The 16,899-nt window shown below is 55.2% G+C and overlaps 2 protein-coding genes across 3 annotated transcripts; one reads left to right on the plus strand and one right to left on the minus strand.

The window, feature by feature from the left end:
* Positions 1-2,202: 2,202 nt before the first annotated feature.
* Positions 2,203-8,360, plus strand: YBX2 (Y box binding protein 2). Its single transcript, XM_004684677.1, has 9 exons — positions 2,203-2,552; positions 3,221-3,284; positions 4,651-4,684; positions 5,530-5,619; positions 6,174-6,458; positions 6,629-6,732; positions 7,199-7,376; positions 7,788-7,871; positions 7,977-8,360. The coding sequence occupies exons 1-8, from the start codon at positions 2,276-2,278 to the stop codon at positions 7,836-7,838; spliced, it is 1,083 nt and encodes a 360-aa protein (XP_004684734.1). The 5' UTR covers positions 2,203-2,275; the 3' UTR covers positions 7,839-7,871; positions 7,977-8,360.
* Positions 8,361-8,829: 469 nt separating this feature from the next.
* SLC2A4 (solute carrier family 2 (facilitated glucose transporter), member 4) lies at positions 8,830-14,971 on the minus strand. 2 transcript variants are annotated; one of them, XM_012726713.1, is made up of 11 exons: positions 14,785-14,971; positions 13,396-13,512; positions 13,113-13,285; positions 12,899-13,023; positions 12,673-12,788; positions 12,411-12,489; positions 12,142-12,329; positions 11,869-11,973; positions 11,632-11,733; positions 10,306-10,509; positions 8,830-9,810 (listed from the first exon to the last, which is right to left on the minus strand). In XM_012726713.1, exons 1-11 carry the CDS (start codon positions 14,815-14,817, stop codon positions 9,607-9,609), a joined length of 1,446 nt encoding a protein of 481 aa, XP_012582167.1. In that variant the 5' UTR covers positions 14,818-14,971; the 3' UTR covers positions 8,830-9,606. The 2 variants fall into 2 exon arrangements, with proteins under 2 accessions (XP_012582167.1, XP_004684735.1); XM_004684678.2 differs by having other exon boundaries at positions 12,411-12,573.
* Positions 14,972-16,899: the final 1,928 nt, after the last annotated feature.

Genomic DNA, 16,899 nt, shown 5'->3' on the forward strand with positions numbered 1-16,899 from the left:
CTGCATATGAGACAAGAGATAAGTTCAGGTGGGCAGAAGCAGATGGCAAGAGTGACAGAAAAAGGATATAGAATGACTGGCGTCCTTATTATCTACAGCACTTAAATATTTAAATAAGAAAACAAATTAACCAGAAAATGTCAAGTACAAATCTTACAACTGAACATTGAACTTAATTACATCTCTATGTGTGGCATCCCCTGATTCTTATCCAAGGAACTTGCTCTTGTAACTGTTGCGGGTATTTGTTTTGTTTCATGCTTAGGCACTCACCCCTCCCTTCTTAGGAGCTTTCATTCTCCTCACCCTCTACCTCTACCAGCTCACATCCAAGCTCTCTACGTACTTTCCATATGATCTTTCTGGCGCCAGAGTCACCCTGTGAAGTACCCCAGTCTTGGTCTAGAGCTTCTGGAAATCCCTTGAACTTAGGGCTGGATGCTGGTGAGTAGTAGGTCCTTAGCAGTCTAAGAGGAAGGCTGTCGTGTCCATCTCCTTCATAGCCTCGCCTTGTTGTGATCTAGTTGTCTCATCTTTTCTCTCTCTCTTCCTGTCCAGTATCTGGTGCCCTGAAAAAAGAGTGGATCACTGAAAAAGGGCTGGTGAGATGGGCAGGAGTGGGTACCTCGGGGACGTTGGTGCCCGCAGCCTCTAGAGCGGCCGGCAGAGGGCGCGCCGGGACCAGGATTGGCGGCGCATGAGCCGCCTGTCGCAGAGTGGACGTGAGGTGGGTGGGGCTCCCGGCTACCGGGAAGTGCACGTGGGCCGAGCGGCGCGTGGGAGCCAGCGTGCTGCCCGGGGCGTGCAGTCCTGGCTAAAAATACACGATGCCCAGCGCCGCCCGCGTCCTCACCGGGTCAGGGAGGCGGCACTCCTGAGGAGCGACTTCTGTAGCCGCCTTTTTCTGGGCGGGAGGTTGCACTTAACCGGCTGGAGCTCCCGGGCTCCCGTGAACCTAGGATAAGCCTCCCACGGGGCTTCAGTCTTAGGTGAAACGGGGACCTTTCATGCATCCAGGAGACTGCGCGTCTGTGCTGTGTCAGGCACTGTTGCATAAACGACAAATGTCTTCTTGCTGTGGAGTTTACAGTCTATGGTTGGGGTGGGTGATACACTAACGAGGCAAAGAACAGGGTGCTTCATATTTTCACAACTACCATGAGAATAATAAAGAATGGTGTGATCAAGAGAACTGAGTAAACTGATACTAGAAGTCACCCTGATAGACACCGATGACATGTTCCTGGCAGAGAGAAATCGCCGGCGCAAAGGTGTAGAGTCAGAAGAGCCTGGCTAATTGGAAGCAGGCGGAGGGATGGCCGGAGAGGCAGGGCACCGGGCGAGCACCCCCACGGTGGGAGCCCAGATCGCCCCCCCCCGCAGACCCCAGGGAAATCTCGGGTGCTAGACCTCAGAGCCACGGCGTCCGTGGGGAGGCTGGGGCTGCCCGGAGAGCTCGAGGGAAGGCAGAGGGCGAAAGAGGCGTTCAAGATGAAGATGCCAAAACTGCCAAGTTTTTTTCTCTATACTGTTTCACCTCACAAACAAAATAAAACGCGAGGTACCCACGTACGAAAGCAACAGTGTGCCGGGAAACTCGTTCTGCGGCGCCGTCCTGGCTGGCCAGCCGGCGGACGTCATGGCCTCGGTAGAGAGATGGTCCCGGCAGGCTGGGAGCAGGCGGGTACACCAGGCGGTGCGCGGGCGAGGGCGGTCTCGAGGATGGAGCAGAGTGGTGCGGGTCACAGCCAGAACCAGGCAGCTCCGGCCCCCCAACTCGGGTCGTCAGGGGCAACCCCGGAGGTGCGCCCCCGGCCCCGCCCTCAACGCGGAGGCCAGGTGGCGGTTGGGGCGCGACCAGCCCGTTTGATTTCCCGCGGCCGGTGGAAAAGGTCGGGGGGGAGGGCGAGGGGCTGTCGGCCAATAGGTTGAGCTGGGGGTCGTCACGTGACTGCGTCGGGGCGGGGCCCAGGTGTACTTAGGGAGCCGTGGGTCGGGCCCTCGGCCTCCGCGCGAAGTCCGGGAGGCGGGGCCGGCGTGCCGGCCGGGGGCCTGATCCGCTGGGATTGGCCTGCGGTCGGGAGGCGGAGCGAGCGCGCGCCGCGGCTGCCGCAGCGATTGGCCTCAGCTCTGGGCTGGCTGCGGGCGTGCGGGCGAGGCTCGGGGCGCGAGGACCGAGGCGGGCGGCGGGCTCGCGAGCCGGGGGGGAGGGGCCGGGGCGGTGGCGGCGGAGGCGGAGGAGGTGGCGGTGGGGGCCGGTACTGGACCCGGCGGGATGAGCGAGGCGGAGGCGGCAGCGGTAGCGACAGCGGCCCCCGCGGCGACGGTGCCCGCGACGGCGGCAGGGGTGGTAGCGGTGGTGGTACCGGTACCCGCCGGGGAGCCACAAAAAGCAAGCAGCGGGGCGGGCGTCGGCGGAGTCGGAGCCGCCTCGGGCTCCGCTGCTGGGACCCCCTCGGTTCCCGGTCCCCGCACCCCAGGCAACCCGGCGACGGCGGCCTCGGGCACTCCCGCGCCCCCGGTCCGGAGTCAGGCGGACAAGCCGGTGCTGGGTGAGGGGGGGCTCGTGCCAGGGCGGCTCTAAGGGATGAGTGGGCTGGGGGAGGGGCACCCTGGAGTCTGGAAAGTTGAAGCTGGGCCTGGCCTGGAGATTCAAAGGACTAGCCGGTCTGGGGGCTGCCGACCAAAGCGGGTGCCCTAGTGGGAAACCCTGCAGTACGATCTTGGGCGGGAGGGCATGGTCCACCTAGAGCCTTAGGGTGAAAGAATGAAGCCTCAGGGTTTGGCCACGCCCTCGGGGCTGGAATCTGGACCTCGTTGACTCTGGTTAGTACTAGGTAAATCTGAGTCCCGGAAGAAGGTCTGCTAGGCACCCTTGCAGGGGGGAAAGCTAAAGACGCCCTCGGTTATGACCTGAGGGTGGGCTTCGTAGACCAGGTGAGTACTCGGTTCTAGGTGAAGGGCCAGGATTCGGAAGATGTGAGGAACATGCTTTTAAGAGTTGGAAGGATTTTGAAAACCTGAGCTCCACTGCCTGTGTTCCTTTGGTGGAAGTGGGTTAGGAGTACCTTGAAGCTACTGGGTGAAACCTGGTTGACTTGAAGTTAAGCTTAATAGGTAATAGGGGTGTAGGTTACATTTTAGAGTGTCTCAAACTGAGGCCAGCTCCATCTCTTCCCCTCTCCCATCTTACTGCCCCCACTGCATCTTTGCCTGGCAGCAATTCAAGTCCTGGGCACTGTCAAATGGTTCAACGTCCGGAATGGTTACGGATTCATCAACAGGTATCCGAGGAACCCAGGGATTGGGTGGAATGGGTGTCTTCCAAACTGGCTTGTGGGACTGGACACCCTCCCCACCGCTTCTCTACCCTTGCTGAGGCACATGGTTGCAATGTCCAGCTGACCCTGATTGAAAGTCTTTAATGGCAGCACAAATGTGGGCAAGATGAAGCCTCTACATCTTCAAGGGCAGCAGTGGGTTAATGATCTAGGAACTTGGCAAACCTGGCTCTGGCCCTCCCCTCAGGGCTTGTATGTCTCACTTTCTGGTTTAGTTTGCCACACCTTTGGGGCAGAATGTACCTGTGCTTTCTCTGTGCCTCAGGGCTTGGGGCTGGAATCCTCACTCATTTCCTATTTCAGGCAGCACACATTGCACTCTCATAACTCATCCCCCTTAGTGAGCTATTCATTTGAGTCCCCCACCTGATGGGACCAACTCTGTTGGGGGGTTGGGGAGGAAAGCAGCCTGCCTGGCCTGAGACTGCTTCACCCATCCCAGCATTGGGACGGGCCATACTGGTAGATTGAGCAGAGCCAGGTCTCCCCTAGTGGGCCCTTCCCCAGCCTGGGCACCCTGCCCGGCCCAGCCCTCCTGGGAGGCCCTAGTTCCCTCTTAGTAGGCTGACCTTTGTGCAGATCCAAGTGCTTTAAAATTAGAACACATGTTTTAGGGTAGGGTCTCTAATTCTGGAAACTGAGGACTCCTGGGAGGTTCTAAAGGAAAGCCTCTCCACTCTGCCTCTCTCACACACATACATTTATACTATGGGATGCTCAGATACAACAGGTAAGAGAATGATCTTGCACCTTTGGTCCACTGGTTTGTTGGGAGACAGTACAGAACCTGAGGTACACCTCTAGAATAAAGTTTTGTGGCTGTTTGGAGCAAGTTCTTGACTTGTACCCTTTAAAAACTTATTATGCACCTCTACCCCATCCACACTTTCTCTCTCCTTCATGACTGTAGAAGGAAAGAGACTGAGCGGAATTTTCCAACCATGATGGGGGTTGGGGAAGAGGTGTTGGCCAGGGATAGTTACACCCAGCACCACCAGGTTCTAAGGTGCCCGTGACATAGAGGGTGGAGTGTTTGGCACATAAAGAGCTTGCCCAGCTCCTTCAAGGTGCCTTTGCCTTCCTCCTCTGCCCTTTCTCAGCTCAGGTTTTTCACTGAGTTTTCAGGTAGACTTCATGCCACCTTCTGGAGATTGCCCTGCTAGCTCTTGTCTCACTCCTTGAGTCCTGTCTACTCCCAAGCAACCCTGGAAAGCCCACTGATCTTAGCAATGAGCAGCTAGGCAGGCCTCAATGGAGGTGATCACCTGACCAAAGTCACCCCTTAACAACAACCCACCCTGTTCTGCAGGAATGACACCAAGGAGGATGTCTTTGTTCACCAGGTAAGAACTAGGTTGACTTTCTGAGGGGAAAACCCGCCCCCCCCACGCACACCCCCACTTCTCTTTGAAGGTCTCTGCCATAATCCTTAGCACAGATAATGTTTCTCCAGCTTTTGCCTCACAACAGCATGCCCACCAGGAAATCATTCTCTTCCCCAGCTGCCTCAGGTACTGAGTGCAGTATTAACTGCCATTGGCCCCACTTGGGTTCTCTCTCTAAGAAGAGTATGTTTTGCCCCACTGGGTGTGGCAGGCTCACTACCTACTAGGACCTGTTAACACCACAAGAATGGATCGTGGGCAATGTTCGGAGATGATACAGGCTAGAGATACTTGGGTGTGGTGGTTCTCAAAGTGTGGTCCCTGCACCAGCAGCATCACCTGACATCCAAATTCTCAGCCCTACCCCAAAACCCCAATCAGACTTGGGGAAGGGCCCAGCAATCCAACAAGCTCTCCAGGTGATTCTGATGCTCACCGCCGTTTGAGAACCACTGCTTTGGTGGAAAGCTCTCAGTGAGTTGAGGTAAGAAGCACAGGACATTTTACCCACTTTGCAACTTAAGTCTGTCTCTTTCTGTTTTGCGTTTAAGCTCATGTTGCTTGCTTCCCTTAAAAAAAAAATCCCTGCTGGGGGGGGAGGGGATACACTGCAATGTCGGTTCTGAGGCCCCTAGCTCATGGCTTTTCCCCTACTACACTTTGACTATCTCCTCTTTGCTCCACTCTTGAGCCCCAGCCCGCAAGTAAAAAATGTTGGAGAAAATGAGATTGGGTGGTGGACCCAGGCGGGTGAGAGATTCCCCTCTTGCCATCCTGACCCTTCTGGCCTTTCCCCTAACCAGACAGCTATTAAAAGAAACAACCCCAGGAAGTTTCTGCGCAGCGTTGGAGATGGGGAGACTGTGGAGTTTGATGTCGTGGAAGGAGAGAAGGTTAGGGGGCTATGGGAGGGATAATAGGGTCAACTAAGGTTGTGGGAGGCTTTGGTCCTTCTGAGGCCAACTCTCCGTCTGGCCAGTTAGCCCAGGCTGCCGGGGTGGCGTGGGACTGGGTTCTCACCCAGCCATTGTCTGCTTTAACAGCCTGGCTGCTCTAAAGGCTATCTTATAGCTGTCCCTGTCACCAGTCAGTAATATCTGGGTGTGTCTAGTTCACCAAGCACTTCATATGTCTGTTCTTGACATGGGACCTCATCCCTGGACACTGAGTCAGCCCTCTGTAGTAAGAGGAGAGTTGCTGCCAGAGAGCTCCATCCCCACCCCCAACTACCAGTCTCGAGGGACCAGTAACAGCTATTCAAAAGAACAAGTTTCGGAGGTGGCCCCTCGTGGGTCTAAACTGGAGTCTGTTCCCACCCTCCCTGGGGGGAATGGAAGGGAAACTGAGAAGGGAGATTAGCTGGCACAATAATGATCCCAGTCAGTTTGGAAATGTGCCTCAGTTACTGGAGTGAGTTCTCATTATTTCCTCCCCACCTCCACCCTAGGGTGCAGAAGCTGCTAATGTCACTGGGCCTGGGGGGGTGCCAGTGAAGGGCAGCCGCTATGCCCCCAATAGACGTAGGTTCCGCCGATTCATCCCCCGGCCTCGCCCAGCTGCCCCACCACCTATGGTGGCAGAGGCTCCCTCAGGCGGGACAGAACCAGGCAGTGAAGGGGAGCGAGCTGAAGACTCTGGGCAGCGGCCCAGAAGACGGCGCCCACCTCCCTTCTTCTATCGAAGGCGCTTTGTGCGAGGCCCACGGCCACCCAACCAGCAACAGCCTATAGAGGTGAGGGGGGCTGGGAATGTGGGAACCAGCTCCCCAAGTCCAGGGAAGAGAGTGGGACTTAGTGAGTGGGGGAAACAGACTTGGGGGGACTGATGCTGGGAAGAGCTATGGACAGTGGTTCCTGGGCAGCAGACATTCCCCACTCTACCCAGGCCTTTGCATGTTTCCAGGGCACTGACGGGGTAGAACCCAAAGAGACCGCCCCATTGGAGGGGGACCAACAGCAGGGAGATGAGCGGGTCCCCCCACCCAGATTCCGGCCCAGGTACCGAAGGTAAGAGTCTCTCTTCCTCATCAGTAAGGGTAGGAGACAGGGTGGGAAGGGGAAGAATCCTGAGTCTGCTTCTCCTGGGAATTTGTGGGTTTACTGCTTAAGTGCCCCCTGTGGGCAGCAGTCACTTCTGGGGGTGACTGCACTGGGAGTAGGTAAGAGCTGGCTGTTTCCTTCTCAGCCTGATTTAGGGGCAGGAGTTGGTGGCTCTAAACAATAAGGATGGATCCCTTCCTTTAACCCTTGGGAGGGGAGAGAAGGAAAAAAGCAAAAGGCTGTTGCTTTGGCCCTCCTGAGTCTCAAGAAAAGAGAGGAAAGCTGGTGTTCTGATGTCACGGTAGTGCCGGGTAGGGTACAGGTCAGCTGGAAAAACTGACAGATACCTGAGAGAGAAAAAGAAACAGCCCTGCAAGGGAGGCAGTCTGTACTGGGCTCCGCACTCCTTTTAGCGTCTTCCTTCTCTCCCTAGGCCTTTCCGCCCCAGGCCACCCCAGCAGCCTACCACAGAAGGAGGGGATGGTGAGACCAAGCCCAGTCAAGGCCCCACTGATGGTTCCCGGCCTGAGCCCCAGCGCCCACGAAATCGCCCCTATTTCCAGCGGCGGAGGCAGCAGCCCCCTGGACCTAGGCAGCCCACAGCCCCTGAGGTGAGAACCTTGGAATATCAACCATGGGGAGGGGATGAGAGGGTAAGGCCAACTTCTCTTTCTCCCTCCTCTTCAACCTTTGCCCTTCCTTCTTACTCTGTTTCTTTTCTTCTCATTCACCTGGCCCTTCTCCCACCCTATCCCCTTCATGCAGCCTGACACCAAAGAGCCTGTGCTGCTGGGTCCACCCCTGTCAGGTAGCCCACCTACCAGGAAATCCCAGCAGAGGCCATCAAACCACATGACCCCCTTAAAACCCCCCTCTTCTCTGCTTGGGGACACTGCACCAGTTTATGGATGTGAACTGGGGAATCTGGTTGGGGAAGGAATGGAGAGAGAAAAAGCAGAAGGTTGAACTTGGGGGTTCTAAAGAACAAGAGTATCTCAATGGAGTATCCCTGTTCTCTCTAGTCGTCAGCCCCTATCAACAGTGGGGACCCCCCCACCACCATACTGGAGTGATTCCAACTCAAGGACACTCAGAGCCACCATCTGGTGAGTGGCTTGCAGGGGACAGGCCCAGAGCTGAGCCAAGCCGGTGGGGAGCTGGTTTGTGATAAGTTGCTAGTGATGATTTTCTTGTTTCTTTTTCTCTCTCAGGTATCTGCCAGTTTTTCCAGCTGACCTGTACCCTACCCGGCACTCCCTCTCCACTTTCCCATAATTCATGACATCAAAACACCAGCTTTCTTCCCTTTTCCTAGAGACTCAGGAGGGCCAAAGCAACAGCCTTTTGCTTTTTTCCTTCTCTCCCCTCCCAAGGGTTGAAGGAAGGGATCCATCCTTATTGTTCAGAGCCACCAACTCCTGCCCCTAAATCAGGCTGAGAAGGAAACAGCCAGCTCTTCCCTCCTCCTGGTGGTTTTTCTTTCCCACCCCAGTTTATTTTTTGTTTCCCCTCTATCCCGACCTCTGAAGCCATTTTATGAACTGTCATGTGCCACCTGAGCCTCCAGTAAAAACAAAAACAGGCTTTCCTGTTGTCTTGGTCTCTGCCTCTTTTCTGTTCAGAGAATTGCTGGCAAGTGGCTGGCGCTGGGGAGGAGGAGGTCAGCGGCATGCCGCAGGGTTCTGGTTGGACAGCTCCCAACAAGTGCTTTCTTCACCCTCACTCTCAGCTTGAGCTTCACTTTCCCAGCTGTAAAAGGGGGAGTCTCCCTTGCAAAATGAATGTTTTGTAAAGTGCCAAGAGCAGTGTCTGGCACTTGCAGCTGAAATTTATTGAGCATTCACTTTGAAGAAAAGCAATGGCTAAAACTAAGTAGGAACGTGAATGCAGCACCCAGATTCTCCAGCATCAGCTCTAGTTGGGGGGAAAGGAGAGTGACTCTCCCTGTCTCAGCCAGCCCATGAGTGTCTTCACAATAGGACACCATCTCACAGAGACTTTATAGACATATTTATATATATATATATATATATATACACATTTAGTAAAACAGACCTTCAAGTTCTTCCTGTCTCTTTTCAAACATATACAAAAATACCTGACAGCTTCTTCCACCCCAGTGTTTACAGGCAATTTTCCCTCTTTCCCTTAGCTGGGCAAAATCCTGTGGATATAATACCCTTTCAGAATGGGAGAGGGAGCAGAAAGAGCTAGGGACCCCTCAGTAGCCTTGGGAAGCAGTTGGGGTCGGGCTCATAGCCCTAAGTCTAGAAGTGGTAGCCTTCTCTTTCCCTCATCACATACGGGCATGTGTTTCCCCTTGCCCTGGAAGGTCCAGAGAGAGGAGAGGTTAGTGCTTAGGAGGGCATGTCCTTTGCCCTGGAGGGGTCAAGACAGAGCCCCCTTCACCCAGAGTCTGTGTAGCAAGAATTTAGTGAAATTGCCAGATAGTGAGAGGAGTCCAAGGTGGCAGGAAACGACTTCTGTCCTGCTTTTGGCTTCATTTCAGCCCACTAAAAAGTCAGTCTAAACCTCTCCTAGTTTGGATGGGAGTTGGGGAGCATTCTGGAACTGAGGCGAGTAGGGGTAGACTATGGAAGAAAGACAGGAGAGGGGAGAATGGCCCACCCTTATGGCCACAACACATAAATAATCCAAGAGTCACACACGGGGAATGAGGGGGTGCTCAGACCACCCTTCCCTTCAACTTCCCAATTCTATCAGGCAGTAGGTATTTTCTCTAGCCTGGAAATAATGGGGAAGAGAAGGTTAAAGTGCTGCAGAGGAAAGGAGGGGTCTTTGGGAGGTAGAGAATGTGGTCTCCCACCCAGGTCTGGCCCCTCAGTCATTCTCGTCTGGCCCTAAGTACTCAAGTTCCGTGCTGGGTTTCACCTCCTGCTCTAAAAGAGAGGGTGTCCGACGGAAGGCTGCTGAGATCTGGTCAAATGTCCGGCCTCGGGTCTCAGGTACTTTTAAGAAGGTGAAGATGAAGAAGCCAAGCAGGAGGACCGCAAAAAGAAGGAAGACGTAGGGACCCATAGCATCCTGGGACAGGTGGAGAAAAAGGTGTCGGCAAAGGGGAGGAAGGGGCATGAGCACTGCAGAAAGCGCATGACTCTTGGCAGGGCAACAGAGAAGACCAGCAATGAGAATTCACGAAAAAAGGGACTCCCTGTGCCCCGACTATCCTCTAGTTGGTTCTTTATCTTCTTTCCATCTTGCTACTCCACTGGGAGTATGGATTCCCAGCCATTTACAGTATTCGCATGCAGTTTGTCTTTGCATTTCTGGTCTAAGTAAGTTAGGCCACTAATTCATTTAGATGACACCTCAGTTACAATGCGGTCCAGTTCAGCTCCTTTCTGTCCTTTGATTTGAGTGGAGTAGGTAATCTTCAGGGCCCATGTGGTTTACCAAAGTGATCCCCAGGTGAATATTGTGTGGGTTGGGGGTTCCTGCCTGGAAAGCTAGTGGACTAGTTATGAATTGCCCTCCTCTGGTTTATGGTATGGAAAACTGGAATGGGGACAGAGGACCTACCGCAACATACTGGAAACCCATGCCAATGATGAAGTTGCACGTCCAGTTGGAGAAACCAGCCAGAGCCATGGCTGCCGGACGGGGGCCCTGGCTGAAAAGCTCCGCCACGATGAACCAGGGAATGGGGCCTGGACCAATCTCAAAGAATGCCACAAAGCCAAAGATGGCCACAATGGAGACGTAGCTCATGGCTGGAACCCGCTCCTGGGGGACAGACAGGAAGGAAATTCTGGTCAGGGCTTTCTGAACCTTCCTTTGCTCTCAAACCAAAGGACTGAATAAAATCTACTCCTCTCAGCTGCTCACAGTTGGGGTGGGGAGTAGGTGGCGCTGGACGAAGAGACCCTGCCATACTAGGTCAGAATAGGCTCTTGTGGTCCTACCTGGTGGCGCAAGGGGTTAAGTCACAGCACTGTGAAGCTATCTACTGCCACTGCAGCATGAGTTCCATCCCCACCAGGGAACTAACCTACATAGCTCGGCAGATCTCTCTTGTCTTGTCCTGCCCGCTGCTCCCCTTAGCAGTGTATTTCAGTGGATCCGCCTGTTCTGTGAGTCCACTCATAACCCCCCCACCTCTGGCCTGTACCCCAGTTCTTTATATGAATGATAAGTAAAATTAAAAAAAAAAAAAAGGCCCTTGAGGGGCCTCTCTAGTGCAAAGGGGTTAAAGACAGCACTATCAAGCTGTTGCCAGCCATTGTGGCATAAGCTTGATCTCTGGCTGACCAGGGAGCTGACCCACATGGCCCAGCAGACCTCTCCTGTCTTGCCTGCTGCTTCCCTCAGCAGTATATTTCAGTAGATTTACCTGTTCTGCCCCCCCACTCTGTCTCTGTTGAATCCTCTCACTCACCCACTGCCACCTCCCACCTCTGGTCTACACCCCAGTTCTAGTATGCGTGAATAAATAAATCTTTTTAGAAAGTAGTCTCTTGAGTATTTCTGAGCACTGACATCCAGTTATCTGCCCCATGCTAATTTAGTGTACAGGGAACATTATAGCCTCTCAGCTCTTAAGCTATTAAGTCATTTCCTCTTGGGTTCTAAAGCTGGATCTTTAGGAATTATTGTTCCTGAGGTTTGGTAATGGCTCTCCTTTCCAGCTGCTAAAGTTGAGCCACAGCTTCTTCCCAGAGCAGACCCTGGTATCTCAGCAGACCTGAGGTAGTCTGACTACCTCAGGAGCACAGATCATGGTCCTGGCACACCCAGAACCCAAGGCATGTCAATGAAGGAATGGCCCTGGCTAGCCACACAGCCTCTAGGGACAGTTCCCATGGATGGGGCCACTGGTCCTTCCTTCTCCTACTCCACAGGCCTCACCAGCAGAAGCAGAGCCACCGTCATCAAGATGGCACAGCCACACATTCCTGCCAAGCCTAGCAGATGAAGAGTCCGGCGCCCGGCCCGTTCTACCAAGAACACCTGTGGGGAGAGTTGAGGATTTAGGATGCAGAGCACAGAAAGTGGGAGGGATTGGGCAGGTGGGGAGGCAACCAAAAATAGACACCCTGGGATGTGAGGTCAATGGTGGGGGCCATTCCAGAAGCCAGGAGTTACCGAGGCCAAGGTGAAGACTGTGTTGACCACACCAGCTCCTATGGTAGCATAGGCTGGCTGCCCTACTCCCGCTGTCTCAAAGATGCTGGTTGAATAATAGAAAACCTACAAGTGAAGGAGAAGAAAAGGAGATGGCAGGTATGTCCCTCCCTCCCCAGGAGCCACATCAAGCTGAACTGACCAAGGGGTTCTAAGAGAGAGGCTTATTCCCTTCCCCCCTCCTCTTGGGCTGTTCCTTACCCCTGCCCTGCCCAGAGGTTGCTGCATACTTACGGCATTGATGCCTGAGAGCTGCTGACTCAGCTGCAGCACGATTGCAATGATTAGGGGCTGTCGATGGGTACGGCTGCCCAGCAGTTGGAGAAGGGACAGGGGACGCTCACGCTCCAGCTTGCGCTTCTCCTCCTTCAGCTCAGCTAGTGCTCCAGACACATCAGCCCAGCCTGTCAGGCGCTTCAGACCTGGAAGGGAGGAGGGTCGGACCTGAGCAGGCAGGAAGGCATCTGAAGGGCTGGTACTAGCAAAGGTAGGTGGAAGCTCACTTTTTCTGGCAGGTCCCTCCAGGTTTCGGATAATGTAGAGGTAGCGGGGGCTTTCTGGACAGAAGGGCAACAGGATCAGCTGCAAGAGGGCAGGCAGCACTGTGATGCCCAGGAGTAGTGGCCATAGGGTGGCAGTGCCCAGCAGGGACTCCAAGCCCAGCACCTGTAGGAGCAAGGCAGCAAGGAAGGCAGGCCATTCAGCCTGTTCCCCAGAGACCCACCCAACCCCCTACAGAGATCCCTTGAGGCCAGGCCCAGTCACCTGGGCAATCAGAATGCCTATGACGATGGCCAGTTGGTTGAGTGTCCCCAAGGCACCCCGCAGATGAGTGGGGGCGATCTCCCCCACGTACATGGGCACCAGCCCCGATGTCAGCCCTGGGCAGAGGGAAGAGAAGAGTGCTGAGGACAGCTGCCCACTCTTGCCCCCAAGCCCAGTGATGGTGAAGGAGAATAGGACCCTGGGCAAAGCCAGTGCTGGTGGTTACCTGAGTAGGCGCCAATGAGGAACCGTCCAAGAATGAGCATCTCATAGGAAGAAGCGGCATTGGCCAAGCCCATAAGGGTGCCCCCCAGCACTGCCAGGATGTTGTTGACCATCATAGCCCTCTTCCTGGAAGGCAGTGGATAAGACTGAGAGTTAGGACCCACTCGGCTGTGGTTCACTTCCTGTTCTCCCACCCCTCCCCTCCAGTCCCATACCTTCCCAGCCACTGAGAGATGATGCCAATGAGGAAGGAGGAGATCATGCCGCCCACAGAAAAGATGGCCACGGAGAGAGCCCAGAGGGTGGTGAGGGTACTGGGTGGGATGGAGCCAGGTCCCTCAGGCCCCTGCCTCCCCAGCCACGTCTCGTTGTAGCTCTGTTCAATCACCTGGGGGACAGCATAAGTTGATTTCCTACAGATCTTCTCTCTCTGTTCACCCGATGTCCCCTGCCCTCCTTGTTTGGGTACCCCCACTGTGCCAGCTGCAGGCCCCTCACCTTCTGTGGGGCATTGATAACCCCAATGTTGTAGCCAAACTGCAGGGAGCCAAGCACTGCAGAAAATACAGCAAGGACCAGGGTCCCTGTGACTCGCTGCTGAGGGGGTTCCCCATCCTGGGCAGGCAGAAGCAGAGAAGAGGCATGTCACATGAGAATGATGTGGTTTCTTTCCTTCGTCAAGGGCCCTGGCCCAGCTGGAGTTTTAAGATGCTGGGTTCCATCCAACATGATGAGTGAGGAAAACTGGGCCATATTAGGGAATAGCTCAGGGATCTCAATGTAAACAGGAGCAGGAAGAATCCAACCGTAACCCACAGGCTGGCTGAGGTCTCATGACTCCTCTGTGACCTTGGGACAAGTTTGGCTTTAAGAGACCTAAGTTCAGATTGGTGTGACCTTGGGCAAGTCACTTCCCCACTCTGAACCTAGATTTCCTCTTTTGTGAGATAGGGGGTTTAGTACCAGCTTTGCCTGACATTGAAAGTGTAAAAATCAAAGCCAAATGTTAACAGTATCTCTGACAGTGCTGGCTTTATAAAATCACAAGTGCATGATCATCATCAGTCTCCATCCCCTTCCCTCCCCTCTAGGGGTTCTTTCAGCGGGCTCCTGGAGGCCCCCCATAGGCTCAAGAAGGGCAATTCCAAAAAGGACATATCGGTCATTCCTCTTGGCCTGTGGCCCTTGGGGTGGCCTTCTCTGTCTCCACCCTGGCTTGCACTCCCCTCCCCTCCCCTTATAAGCTAGGAGGAAGGCTGAGGGGGCTGTACAGGGTTTTGCCTGGAAGAATCATGCCCAGGGGATGGGGGCGGGAAGGTGGTGTGAGGGGCGGTGGCAGTGATGGCCTCTCCCTGGCGGCACAGACTGTCTCCAAGCGGAAACCTGAGCTGGAGGTGGGTGACACTCCCCTCTGCCCCTCCACCCGCCATAGGGCCAAAGGAAAGTTCAGCGTCCTGGAGGGTGGCCAGGAATGGGGGTGGTGGCCCACGGAGAGCCTCCTGTCCTCGAAAAACTGCCCTAGGGCCTGGACAGACTGACAGGTCTTGGAGAGCAAGACCCGCCTGAATCTGCTTTCTTAACTTGGATAGAGGGCAGGTGTCCTCGATCTCGGAGCAACGCGCCGCGCCGTGTACTAGAGAAAGGGCTAACCCCAGACTCGAAGAATACAATGTGGCCCGTGCCCCCGAAGCGACCCCCCAGACCCACTTTGCCTTGGCGGGACTGGAATCCGACAGTCACGGGTTGTACAACCCAGGTATAAATAGCCAACCCCTACCGCCTCCCCCTGCGCCTGCGCAGGGACCGCCCCCTAGCTGACCCCAAGCGCGACCCCTGCCCGACCAAAGCCAGATCCGTGCCCCCGTTGTGCCCCAAGCTGAACCCTACTTCTGAGCCGATCTGTTGGAAGCCCGACGGCATCTTGTCTTAGAAGCTGCTGTAGACCAGAGATGGCGATGAGGGTCTGCGGCCCGGGCTGGAGGGCAGAGGGCGCGGGGGCGACGGGGGTCCCGGTGCGATGTGCGGAGGGCGGTCCTGGCGGGATCCACAGCCTAAAGCCAAAGAGCCGGAGAGCAGCAGGGATCCCGGGAATCTGGCAGAGCCCGGCTAGGGGGAAAAGACCCGAAGAGCCCCCACTGAACCCCCGCCCCCACGGGCCACGCCCTTCACAACACCCATTGGCCAGAAGCCCGCACACCCCAGAAGGCCACGCCCCCGCCCTAAGCCGGAGTCTGGCACAAGTGGCAGGAGGTCACGCCCCCTCGGCATGCCAGGAGGGACACGCCCCTCGGATTCACGCCCGTCGCGTGTGATTGCTCCGCCCCCCAAAGTTTTGGGCTGAAGAGGCGATACAAAGTCTAGCGCCGCTGGTCGCGACTCCGGGTTCCGGGAGAAAGGGATAGCCTGGGAAAGAACGGGGCGACGTGGGACTGCGAGGGAGCCGATGCGCGGGTGCGTGAGGAATAGTGGCCTGAAGTAACCCGGAGAGGTTATTTTTAGTTCCCACGTCGGGAGACGCCAAATGTCAGGTCCCGAGTGTCCTGGCCCGTCCGGCGCGGAGGAGGGGAGGGATGATGGAGCCTTAAAGGGTCCGCAGCACGTTTCCCACGAGGGGGGTCACCCGGGGGACCGACCCTCTAGGAATTCCTTTCCTGACAGGTCGGGTGTCTGGGCGCGGTGGGCTTCTTCCCATGCATTCCTGCTCTGGCTCTGCTTACTTGGCTCATCCCCACACTTGTCCGCCAGGTTCGTTGGTTTCTGGAGGCGACCCGAGGGGACGGGTGGTCACACCTACTCCGTCAACCGCCCGAGGACCCTCAGCCACGACGCGTGTGCTGGCGGCGTGAAACGACGTGGACACGCTCTCTGGAGGCCGCTCCGGGTTTGAGTCTCCAGCTACATCCTACCCAGCAAGGAGGGAGCCAAGGCAGAGCCCGCGCGTCCGGAGCGTGACGCCGCGGGCTCCGAGAGGGAAACTCGAAGGGCGAACTGAGAGCGCGCGGCTGATGGGCGCCTCCGCACCGTGGAGCTGTAGTGACCCCTGGTGGTGGAGCCGACACCGGCCGGGTTTTCTCCGGCCCCTCGCTTTGCCACGCTACAATACCTCTCCTAGGCTTGGTTATGTCCAACCCAGACCCCTTTCTGGAGTTCCGGAACAGTCCAGCCACTGTTCGGATTGAGTAGCTAACGTGATCAACCACGCCCAAATCCGCGCCTCCTGACCTCCTCACTCCACTGAATGGGCCCATACTGTCACGCCCTCAGAATCCTGGAAGTCATGCTTTAGTCCTTCTGTCCTACCTTGCCCAGTTAGTTACCAACTTTGGTGTTTTGGCCACCTAAACTCCCCAGTTCATCTCCACATGTCCTGCTATCACTTTGATGGAAACAGCCATCACCCTGACAGGTCTTTCCTTACATGGACGGGAGATAATAGATTCGAAATTCAACCACATCATTCCTGCCCCCAGTCTCTGGCTCTTTGTTACCCCCACTGTCAAGTTCAAACTCATCTTCAGAGGGAACAAAACATCCTGCCTTCCCCTTCCTGTCTTTGCCTCACATGATTCTATATTTTTAAAAAATATCTATTTTTTAATAATAATGAACTATATACTAGAGACATTTTACGGAGGTGGAGTGGGGAATGGGATCAAAAATGTGGGGGGAGGGAAGTGCACTGGACGATGGTGATGGCACACGGGTGATTTGGTGATGGGAAGCCCACGGGATTACAACTGAGATGGGAAAAGGCACAAAATGATGTAAAAATAAACGATTATAAAAATGTGTTACTTATTCATATTTTGTAAATCTATTTTTTACATTAAAATATTTATTTTTGGGCCCTCCCTGGTGGCGCAGTGGGTTAAAGGACAGCATTGAGAAGCTAAAGCCACCTCCGCATGAGTTCGATTCCGGCCTGCCCCAAAGGTGACCACATGGCGCGGCAGACCTCTCCTGACCCGCCGGCTGCTCCCCTCAGCAGTGTACTTCATTGAT

Source organism: Condylura cristata, unplaced genomic scaffold (assembly GCF_000260355.1).
Source record: "Condylura cristata isolate star-nosed mole 26May11 unplaced genomic scaffold, ConCri1.0 scaffold00017, whole genome shotgun sequence".
NCBI classification, from domain to species: domain Eukaryota; kingdom Metazoa; phylum Chordata; class Mammalia; order Eulipotyphla; family Talpidae; genus Condylura; species Condylura cristata.

What these genes read in the sequence shown, in the direction of transcription:
- YBX2 (XM_004684677.1), top strand. Translation starts at nt 2,276, where the DNA reads ATGAGCGAGGCGGAGGCGGCAGCGGTAGCGACAGCGGCCCCCGCGGCG. An exon ending in ACCAGCAACAGCCTATAGAG is followed by an intron (nt 6,459 to 6,628) that starts GTGAGGGGGGCT and finishes GCATGTTTCCAG; the next exon opens with GGCACTGACGGGGTAGAACC. An exon ending in GGCAGCCCACAGCCCCTGAG is followed by an intron (nt 7,377 to 7,787) that starts GTGAGAACCTTG and finishes TGTTCTCTCTAG; the next exon opens with TCGTCAGCCCCTATCAACAG.
- SLC2A4 (XM_004684678.2), bottom strand. Translation starts at nt 14,817, where the DNA reads ATGCCGTCGGGCTTCCAACAGATCGGCTCAGAA. An exon ending in CCTCATTGGCGCCTACTCAG is followed by an intron (nt 12,789 to 12,898) that starts GTAACCACCAGC and finishes CCCTCTGCCCAG; the next exon opens with GGCTGACATCGGGGCTGGTG. An exon ending in TAGGCATTCTGATTGCCCAG is followed by an intron (nt 12,574 to 12,672) that starts GTGACTGGGCCT and finishes TTGCTCCTACAG; the next exon opens with GTGCTGGGCTTGGAGTCCCT.